This window comes from Artemia franciscana, chromosome 20 (assembly GCF_032884065.1).
Source record: "Artemia franciscana chromosome 20, ASM3288406v1, whole genome shotgun sequence".
Lineage (NCBI taxonomy): Eukaryota > Metazoa > Arthropoda > Branchiopoda > Anostraca > Artemiidae > Artemia > Artemia franciscana.
The window spans coordinates 5,877,795-5,888,618 of record NC_088882.1 but is presented as its reverse complement, the minus strand read 5'-3'; the positions used below and the strand labels follow the sequence as shown (position 1 = coordinate 5,888,618).

General features: G+C 34.7%; 2 protein-coding genes across 2 annotated transcripts in view; both read left to right on the top strand.

Moving 5' to 3' along the window:
• The window catches only part of LOC136040332 (calpain-5-like), a 100,946-nt gene extending 98,212 nt beyond the window's left edge, over positions 1–2,734 (top strand). The window contains exon 9 of the mRNA XM_065724573.1: positions 2,686–2,734. Coding sequence (XP_065580645.1) covers positions 2,686–2,734 — 49 coding nt within the window. The remainder of the gene's footprint in view (positions 1–2,685) is intronic.
• Positions 2,735–9,111: 6,377 nt separating this feature from the next.
• Positions 9,112–10,824, top strand: part of LOC136040362 (uncharacterized) — a 35,784-nt gene continuing 34,071 nt past the window's right edge. The window contains exon 1 of the mRNA XM_065724613.1: positions 9,112–9,271. Within this exon, the coding sequence (XP_065580685.1) occupies positions 9,188–9,271 (84 nt within the window). The 5' untranslated portion in view covers positions 9,112–9,187. The remainder of the gene's footprint in view (positions 9,272–10,824) is intronic.

Genomic DNA, 10,824 nt, shown 5'->3' with positions numbered 1-10,824 from the left:
TAATCAACGTTGCTCAAAGGCTTAACAGAAACGAAATTTTCATCATGTATTCTAAGAAAGAACACACGTGAAACTAATTTAGCTTTTCCACAAAAAAGGTGGCAAGTTTTTTAAATTAGTAAAACGTGAATGCTCAAAAAAAATCCGTTGGGACTAGTTATTAAGCAGCGTATTAAGTAAGATTGGGTGAATTGTATTGCGCGAGCAACACTTTGGTTTTTTGTTGCTAGAAAGTAGCAAGGGCCTAACCTCCGTGGTTTTTGTGGAATATGTGAACCCTAACCCAGTTTGATAAGTTAAATTAAAAAAAAGTTTTTTAACGAAAAGTAAGCAGCAACATTAAAACTTAAAACGAACATAAACTATTCTGTATATGGGGAATCTGCTCCTTCCTCAACCATCGCTCTTTTCGCTGAATTCTTAACGTCTTTTTAAAAATACTTCTCATTTAAAGTCATCGCCGCTTGTGTTTAAATAGTCTTTCTTAAAGAATTGGACAAAAATTCAAACTGTAGAGTAAAGGACCAGGGTAGTGGAGGGGAGATCCCCCTCCAATTAAAATTTGAGTTAAAATTAAGTAGTTGCGGCCATCAAGCCGTGGATTAACTTTAGGAAAAGCCAACACAGATAGTCCGAGTGAGAGGCAAAATCTGGCATAAGTGCTATTTAGGATTGTTTAAAAATGACGTCATCTCACTTGTTGATAGATAAGTCTATCATCCATCTGTCCATGAATCATTCCTAAGATAGAAGAACTAGCAGAACTAAGATAGATAGTCACAGAACAAAGGGATGAAAATTCGTATTGATTTTGGGTTGACGCGTCACGGACAATATCCACTGGACTTGTACGTAAAATGTGGGACTGAATTTGGGACTGAATCACTCTTTTCGCTGAATTCTTAACGTCTTTTTAAAAATCTTCTCATTATAGTCATCGCCGCTTGTGTTTAAATAGTCTTTCTTAAAGAATTGGACAAAAATTCAAACTGTAGAGTAAAGTTACCAGGGTAGTGGAGGGGAGATCCCCCTCCAATTAAAATTTGAGTTAAAATTAAGTAGTTGCGGTCATCAAGCCGTGGATTAACTTTAGGAAAAGCCAACACAGATAGTCCGAGTGAGAGGCAAAATCTGGCATAAGTGCTATTTAGGATTGTTTAAAAATGACGTCATCTCACTTGTTGATAGATAAGTCTATCATCCATCTGTCCATGAATCATTCCTAAGATAGAAGAACTAGCAAAACTAAGATAGATAGTCACAGAACTAAGGGATGAAAATTCGTATTGATTTTGGGTTGACGCGTCACGGACAATATCCACTGGACTTGTACGTAAAATGTGGGACTGAATTTGGGACTGAATCACTCTTTTCGCTGAATTCTTAACGTCTTTTTAAAAATCTTCTCATTTAAAGTCATCGCCGCTTGTGTTTAAATAGTCTTTCTTAAAGAATTGGACAAAAATTCAAACTGTAGAGTAAAGGACCAGGGTAGTGGAGGGGAGATCCCCCTCCAATTAAAATTTGAGTTAAAATTAAGTAGTTGCGGCCATCAAGCCGTGGATTAACTTTAGGAAAAGCCAACACAGATAGTCCGAGTGAGAGGCAAAATCTGGCATAAGTGCTATTTAGGATTGTTTAAAAATGACGTCATCTCACTTGTTGATAGATAAGTCTATCATCCATCTGTCCATGAATCATTCCTAAGATAGAAGAACTAGCAGAACTAAGATAGATAGTCACAGAACAAAGGGATGAAAATTCGTATTGATTTTGGGTTGACGCGTCACGGACAATATCCACTGGACTTGTACGTAAAATGTGGGACTGAATTTGGGACTGAATCACTCTTTTCGCTGAATTCTTAACGTCTTTTTAAAAATCTTCTCATTATAGTCATCGCCGCTTGTGTTTAAATAGTCTTTCTTAAAGAATTGGACAAAAATTCAAACTGTAGAGTAAAGTTACCAGGGTAGTGGAGGGGAGATCCCCCTCCAATTAAAATTTGAGTTAAAATTAAGTAGTTGCGGTCATCAAGCCGTGGATTAACTTTAGGAAAAGCCAACACAGATAGTCCGAGTGAGAGGCAAAATCTGGCATAAGTGCTATTTAGGATTGTTTAAAAATGACGTCATCTCACTTGTTGATAGATAAGTCTATCATCCATCTGTACATGAATCATTCCTAAGATAGAAGAACTAGCAGAACTAAGATAGATAGTCACAGAACTAAGGGATGAAAATTCGTATTGATTTTGGGTTGACGCGTCACGGACAATATCCACTGGACTTGTACGTAAAATGTGGGACTGAATTTGGGACTGAATCACTATTTTCGCTGAATTCTTAACGTCTTTTTAAAAATACTTCTCATTTAAAGTCATCGCCGCTTGTGTTTAAATATTCTTTCTTAAAGAATTGGACAAAAATTCAAACTGTAGAGTAAAGGAATTATTTGAACTCACAGGCGAACAAGTGACCTAAGCCTAATAGGCATGGCTGCTTGTCGTTTAAAGGTGGAATACCATATCATAGGATTGACAGATGACCAATAAGTCCACTGGGAATTGCAGGCGAATAAGGAGGCCTATAGTTTTCCAAGTGTTTGGTTATAGTACTGGTAAATGGCGGAGTAAGTATAACACATTTATTTCTTTTCGCGTCTTTTTTATTATTCTTCTTTTAGGTGCCCACTATGTCAACAAGAATGGTACACCCAGCGGGTTGGAAAATGAAGAATAAACTTGTAACTCTTTACTTATTTGGTGTGTTCTAGAAGAAAGTAGCAACTATAGGCAAGACGAGCCTAGTTTATCACGTAGAAGCGCTATTTTAGAAGGAATGCAAAATGAAGAGTGCAAAAAGTAAAATAGCAAAAACAAAAAGCAAATAAAGAATGCAGAAAATGCTCTGGATTTTACTCCTTTCCTTCAATTGAACTCTTGTTTGACTTTCAAGTGAACCGTTTTTGTCAGCCAATCACATGGATCTAAACTAATAACCCGAACTCCGAGTTCCCACTGATGCGATTTCACGCTAAAACAGCCTTTTTTGCGTGATCTGTCCGTTTCTTCCGTTTTTTATTGTAAGTTTATGTATCACAACGGTTTAATGTCTGCGTTGAGATATTTCTACTGAGCTGTTGAAAATCACATCCGTTATTCTGAAGTTAAAGCTTTGAAGAACCAAAAATTTAAAGTAACTGAGAAAATAATCATGTTTATCCAAAGTTTCTAATAATGTTTGACAAGCAACACTTAATATTAGTAGTAGTAGTAGAATAATTTATTAGAAATAAACAATTCTTAATCAATAGTACAACATAAGCGAAGCTTGCGAGGCTGTGCTAAATTCAAGACAAAAAAAAGTGAATATAGAGAATGAGAGAATGTGGAGAATGAGACCATATAGCGAAACCAACAACCATAAAAAAAACATAAACAATACATTACCTTCCGTGACCCCAAGACAACGAAAAATAACAAACAAAAAATTACATAAATATTACAAATGAATAACCATGGAAAATGTATTTTATTTAATCTGTTTCAAAAGTATACCTACCGAGCAACTCCACACGTAAATCAAACTTAAACTGGCCAAAGCTACCTATTTCCTTGATATCAATATTCAGTTTATTCCAAAACTTTGTAGCTCCGTAACTAAGTGAAAAAGAAGACCTATTTGAAACTAATCGAGGAACCTCAATATTTCCTCGTATCTGAGTAACGTGGTGGTGAACATCAGACCTCTCACAAAATATTCCTTTAAAACAATCTTGAAAGCTCTGACTGTAATACTTAGCCCTTCATATATTAAGCTTTTAAATATTTTTCTTTGCTTCTAGAACTTGATTTAGCCTATTCCTTTGTATTTGCTTTTTAAATATTTAAAAATATTTTTTTGCACAACGGCTGCAGTGAACTGTTTCTGGATGAACATTTTGCGATTTTCTGACACCCGCTGTCCGCAAGCTGTTTTGCGTTAAAAAAATGGGAACCACACATAGGAAATCAGAGGAAATCAGAAAGTTACTTAGTATGGATCTTAGGATGTAAATACAAGAATTTTTTTGACTTGGATAAATGGTTGCTTCAATTTTTTCAAAAATATGACAGTTCAAGATAGGGATGAAAGCTTTTAATTGACAGAGAAACAAATATGAATTTTTAACTGGATATTTCGGACATTTATAGAGTATCTATCATCAGCAGTAAAACTAGTAGATATTAATGAAAACAAAAAAAAAATATACATACATAGGGTTTATTGCTCTTATTTTTTTCAATGCAACAGTGGAATTAAATCTCCTTAATCTTTTCGGTTCCGGTTCAATAGATTTATCAGACACATCAGGTGGACAGAGGTCAAAACTCTTAGGTGAAAAAACGCTGTTGCATTGAAACAATAAGAGCAATAAACTATATGTAATTAGTTTATTGGGTATAAATTTTGTTTGTTTTTATTAATGTATTTTAGTTTTACTTCTGATAAGGAAAGCTGTGTGTGTGTTCAGTATATCCAGTTACAAATTTTATATTTGTTTCACTGTCAATTAAAAGGTTTCATCCCTATTTTGAGCTGTTATATTTCCGTCACGGAAAGGTAGTGTGGTCTCCAAAGTTTTCTATGTCAATTTTTTTCAATTTGAAGGCGAATCACTGGAATATAGCTTAATAACCTATTGAATAATCCATTGAAAATTTTAATCTGATGAAATCATTATTAAAATATGCGCTGAATCTTGTGTATATGCAAAATTATTTTACCATTATGAAATTTTACTTTATGCTTTAGGCCCTCGTCTGAGTGTTTTTTTTATCTTTTAAGTTACATTTATGATTTAACTTTTCCTTGTGATTGTGTTTAAGTTGTGATTCATTCTTATTTTTGTATGCTATTATACAATAAAAGTTTGTATTTGAATACAAAGGAAAGAAAGACTAAGAAAAGAAAAGAAGGCGCGGTATACCCGGGTGAGGATTGGTAGGCAACGGATGAGGCTAGGCCGCTCTCTTGGCAAGGAAGAGACCCCTTGCAGTTACCCCTTGATGAGCTACAGGCTTCGGCCCAGATCGTCTTAAGTAGAAGTCAATCGTTGCTGCCTTGTGATCCTGCAGATACGAGAGAACTGATCAAATGAATTAAGATAAGGCGAAATCTGTTCTCCATAATTTGTGCATAACTTCCTAGGGAATAGAATCATGGTCCTTCAGGGGAGGAAGGTGGTGGCTTCGATCCATCCTCTGCTTTCATATACCCTTCCTCTTTACCTTCTCCAAATTTATTCGGGTACTCATTTAGAGCTGGATTTGCTCTGATTTAACTATGAAAGCGTGCCACTGACCCCAGTTCGCAGCCAAATAATTGGCGACGCCAGGATTAGAGCCCCAGCTTTAAAGAATACAATTTCATTGCGATAGCAATTCGTCTAGGACAGCCCTTCGATTACTAAAAAGACAGAACAGTAGGGGAGCTTTTTCCCAACAAAGATTTAATTATTTTTTAATGGTGCTGAGGACAAGACAGGAGCCCACTGAATATAGAGTATGTTGTTGCTTGCCTTTTGGTTTATTCTAGTATCTTGTCTGGGAAATGGAAACTGACGTAGAACATTAATGTGTTACAGAGCATCTTTTGGGTACAATTTGGCTAGAAAAGACGTACAATTTATCTTAAAGCGTTAACAACACTGTACCAATGCCGTCAGAGTTTCAACTAAGCCAAAAATGATGGTTTGAAATCTCAACTTTTTTCTCACTGACCTCAGTAAATGACAGCCATCACTATTGATTCCCAATTTTCAAGAAATTGTTTCTAGATATTAATTAGCAAGTAGGCTAACTACTAAAAGGGGAAAAACCATCATTCATGTGAAGAAAAACTGACTGTGTATCATTTCCACATAGACTACTAAGTTGACAACGTCAGACACACTCCAAAAAAAACATTTTGAGCTTTTGCTGTTTTGATTAACAGAAACAATTTTTGCTTTTATATTATCAGAGTATATCGACGAATTTTGTCACTTTTAGAATATCTCTGTCGATAGAGAGAGATATTCTCTCTAAATAAAGATATAAATAAAGATAAATCTAAATAAAGATATTTAGCCCGAAAGCTTGATGACTTTATTATGTTCCATCGTATATGTATAAAGCAAGATATATACATAAACTTTCTATTGATAGTATGGCACACTATCTCACTAATTCATAATTACATTATTGATAGTATAGCACACCATTTTTGCCATAAGCATGGCACACCATCTTGCTCTATTCAGATCCAAAATTCTTTTAATGAGCCTTAAAAAGTTAAAAAGTCTGTTCTCCACATCAATTGGCTTCGTTGGCGTGACTTGTCTGAGCCACAGCATAATCAAACTTGATGATTTAAGAATAATATTATGAATATTATATATTTTCTTTGGTTTTAATGCCATACTCGTGCTGCAGAAGTGGACAATTGATGTGAGACAAAATTTGTTTGAATAATTTTGATTTAATACACATGCGTGACCGCAATGTTGCTTGGGCATTATTCATAAATTGTTATTCATAAATAATCATTATTCATAAATCGTAAACAGAAGACAGTCACGATCGATACAAGGTACTAGGATATATCGGAGTGCAATTGTTTATGTTATAAGTAAGGATCACACCCTAGTAATGTGTAGGGTTAATCTAAAGCTAAAGTTTAGGAAAGGTAACTACCTTCCAAGAATTTTTAACGTTGATGCACTCAAGGATAATAAGTTGAAAAAGACTTTCATGGAACAGCTGAATATTAAATTAAACAGCATAACGCTGGAAAATGTAGAAGATAGATGAAATAATTAGAAGCGCAGAGAGAAGTTAGAAACGCAGGTAGAAATATTAGTAAAAGTGTTTTGAGTTTAGTACAGAAGAAAAGGGGCATTTATAAAAAGTATTTAAGCATGATTTGAAAATTAGGAGAATTTATGGAAAGTAAAGAAATTATTAAACTAGAATATGAGGAGGTGCAAAGTAGAGGCCATGGATAAAATTGCCAAGGATCTGGAAGGTAAAGCCAGACGGCATAATAGTAACATATTGTATTTGTATACAAAGAAATTACCAGAGAAAGAAGGCAATCTGGACCTGTAGTTAAAGGTAGAAACGGGGACCAAATTACTGATAAGAAAAGTGTTAAAAAGAGATGGGACGGACATTTTAATAATGAATTAAACTGATATAAAACTGAAGAGAATGATATAGAAATGAATAAAAAGTTTGCGACAATTTGGAAGTGAAGAAAGATCCATTTCACAAAGAAGGATTAGAGACATTATTATTATTAGAATTAAAAAGTAATGAGGCTTCCAATGCTGGTAGTGTGGTAGATGAGTTTTTTAAGTATGGTGGTTACAAAGTTAACAATAAATTCCTGAAGATGATAAACATTATTTTGGAAAAAGTGGAAGCACCTTGCGCTTTTTAGGAAATCTTTGGTTGAACCCCTTCATAAGAAAGGCAATACGAGTGGCATTAGCTTGGTTTCTATAAGAAGCAAATTACTTATTCTGATGATACTTATTAAACTTAGAGATGCTGTAGATAACGTTATAAAAGAAAAACTGTGTGTTAAGAAGATTAGAGGATGCATCAATCCAATTTTCACTCTTACATTAATATATGAGAAGTACCAATCTCTGTAAAAGCAGAATAACTGAGGCCCAGGCACTTTTTTCACAGTTGAACAAAGTTTGGAAGAACAGGAAGTTAAATCTGTGAACTACGATTAGAGTCCCATAAGCTTCAATAATTGGGGTTGTGAGGTTCGGTTCTGAGACATGGGTACTTTGAAAGACTGCAAAGGAATTTTTAGATGTTTTCAAGTAAAATTGTCTACGAGTGGTTTGGTACCTGATTGAATGACCGTATATCAAACAACAAGTTGCACGAAAAATGTAATTCTTTTCTTATTTCGAGGGCCATAATAAGACAAAGATCTATCTCGTGTAAGATCTACCTCTGGAGCGTTTTCAGTCGTCTGCAGTTGAATCAAAGCCAAAGATAATTCTGATGGCTGTTTGAGTTGACTGCCTAAGCAAATTACCATACCAACGCAGAGGATAGGAATCAAGCTGCTCGTACTAGGGAGACAATTAAAAGGGCCAGAGGAGCTCCGTGTCTTGTACTCTGTCGAGCCATCTAATGCGTTTGATTTTGCAGAGGTTTTTCTACTGGACAGCATCAACCTTCATTATCTGTGGCTGAGTCACTGGACAAGTCACTGACGAGTTAAAAACAACAGTTGCTATTGAGGCAGAGTATATATGAGACTTTGTGAGACGGCTGATCAAGGATTTGTGGAATTTTATTCTCAGAACACGGCCGAAAATGGCATTTGCCTTTGCAACACTTGTTGATATCTCTTCATCTGGATTTTCTTTTGGTCAGACAATAGAATCAAGATATGTGAACAGCTTGAATATAGTGACATTCTGGCAGTATAATTCTGTAGATTTCAGAGGGCAGGAGGGTGAGTTGGAGCACTTTTGATGCCACCGAGACTTTTGAGATGCAATATCATCAGTGAAGTCAAAATCCAGGAAACATCCAACAAAATCAATGCTAAACGGATTCACCAGTAGTGTTTTGTTGAGAACATGGTCCATGATATAGTTGAATAGCCTTGTCAAACGCCATTTCTAATTTGAAAACGTGATGAGAGCTGATCGTTTACAATAACAACGCTTTTGGGGCTATTGCATTGCTCTTTGAACAGATTGACAATTTTCTATGCCACCCCAGCAGATTACAAGATAAGCCATAGTGACGGTTGTCACTGTGTATATAGCTTGCAAATATTAAGCCAATCTAATTTTCTACTGGTTCATAACTCATCTATGCAGAATTGCAGGATAAGTTTTTCCTGCAATAAATTAAAATTGCTGCCAGGAGGCAAAATAGATCAAAGCTTTAATTGATGAAGAAGAAACCTTAAGTCGAGAGCTCAGAAAAATTTCATTCGTGAGAAATTAAAATAACCTCTAAAATGTAGCTAGCCTGTTGTCTGTAATCAATACATACTTTTACTGCCATCTATACCGTTAGTAAAGACTGCATCCTTATCAACACCTCTAGTCGAGTATTTTTCTGCTTGAAGAAGGGAACGAAAACCTTGGATTAAATAATCATTTGAAAATAAACTACAAAATGACTGTCTTTACGAAACTTTCTAAAGACCCAAAGAGTGGTGATAAAAAGGAAGATGTTTCACCCCTTGTTGTTAAAGTAGAGGTAAATTGAATACTTTGTGTTATTACTGTGCTAGTAATGAATAGTTTGCCAAATCTGATGAAAGTCTCCACCCAGGCTAATTTTTATTGAATTCTAAACAGTCAGGCTTTAAATTAGTGATAGTAATGCAATATTATCTGAAATATACACTTATAGATTTTTTAGTTGAACCCTTCAGAAGGCAATGCTAATACAATTTAGAAATAAGTTAGGCTCTATTCTTAGGCTGCCTACTTACATATGCTATACGATTCCTTGGCTATAGCCTATTATTAGTTTAAAATTCTAGTTTGGCTGCTTATTGGTATCTTATAAATGGGATAGGTTTGGAAAATTTGACTTCAGCAGTGAATCACTTCAGTAGGTCTAAAACATAGTCTGGGAATGGATTACTTAGGTTCCATGTTAACCCTCTTCTGATTTCTAAGTATTAGAAATTTACCTATTGAAATTTTGACAAAAAAATATTTTTTGTTAAAATTCAGTTGTCAGTTTCTGTTTCTCTGGTTTCAGTCTTGAAAATGTACTTCCTACTCTTTGAGTAGAATTTAAGCCATATCAATGATTTTTTTTTCTAAATATAGGAAATGTATTTACATATTTTTGAAACCTCATAAATAGGAAGTTATGAAGCTGAAAACAGTTTCCTTATACTTAAACTAAGCAGAAGATCTGTTTTGCAAGATTTCACTTTTATAACACAAAGCTTTTAAGAATCATCAGGTTACTTCCCTTTAGAGGCAGAAGGAGTGCTGAAAACAGTTGAAGTTGAAAACAGTTTTCTTTTACTTCAATTAAGCAGAAGATCTGTTTTCAATATTGCACTTATATAACACCAAGCTTTTAAAGGTCATCAGGGTACTTTCCTTTAGAGGCAGAAGGAGTGGAGGTATATGTTTCAAAATATTTTCCCAGGACATACTTTAATCTGTAGATCCATCCCTAAAAGTTTTCAGTTTTCAAGCCAAACCCCTTTCCAAGATAGATGAAAATAGGTAAACTAGAACCTTACAATATTAGGTATTGTGGACTATACACCACTCAAGTACTTCATTTAAGTAGAACTGAAAGAACCAATTTTGGAAAATGTTATGTATAAAATTTAGTTTACAGTCTGAAATGATAGAGAACAGTGTAATACCATGGATGTTAAAATGAAAATTTTGTTTTGCCAAAGACTGAAGAAGAGGCAGTAATGTTTTTTCAGGATAAGGGAGTGTTGTCCAAAACTAAAGAGTACATCAATGGACACAACATGACTTTATGTTGTTTCAATAAAAGGCCTTGTTGGATATATAGTAAAGAGGCATGTCTGAAAGAGGCCAGTTCTTATGTCAATGCAAAGCATTGACATAACTGTAGAGTTATTGTAGGGTTATTGAAATAACCCTACTGTAGAGGTTTCAAGCTCCTATCTGCAAAAGTGTGGAATTTAGTATTTTTTGGCCAGAAGAAAAATTGCAGAAGCATGTTTATTTATTTTTTTTTGTCTGTGGATGCTTAAATTATGTAGTTATTTTAGTTTTGACATTATTTTGAAAACACTAAGTTTC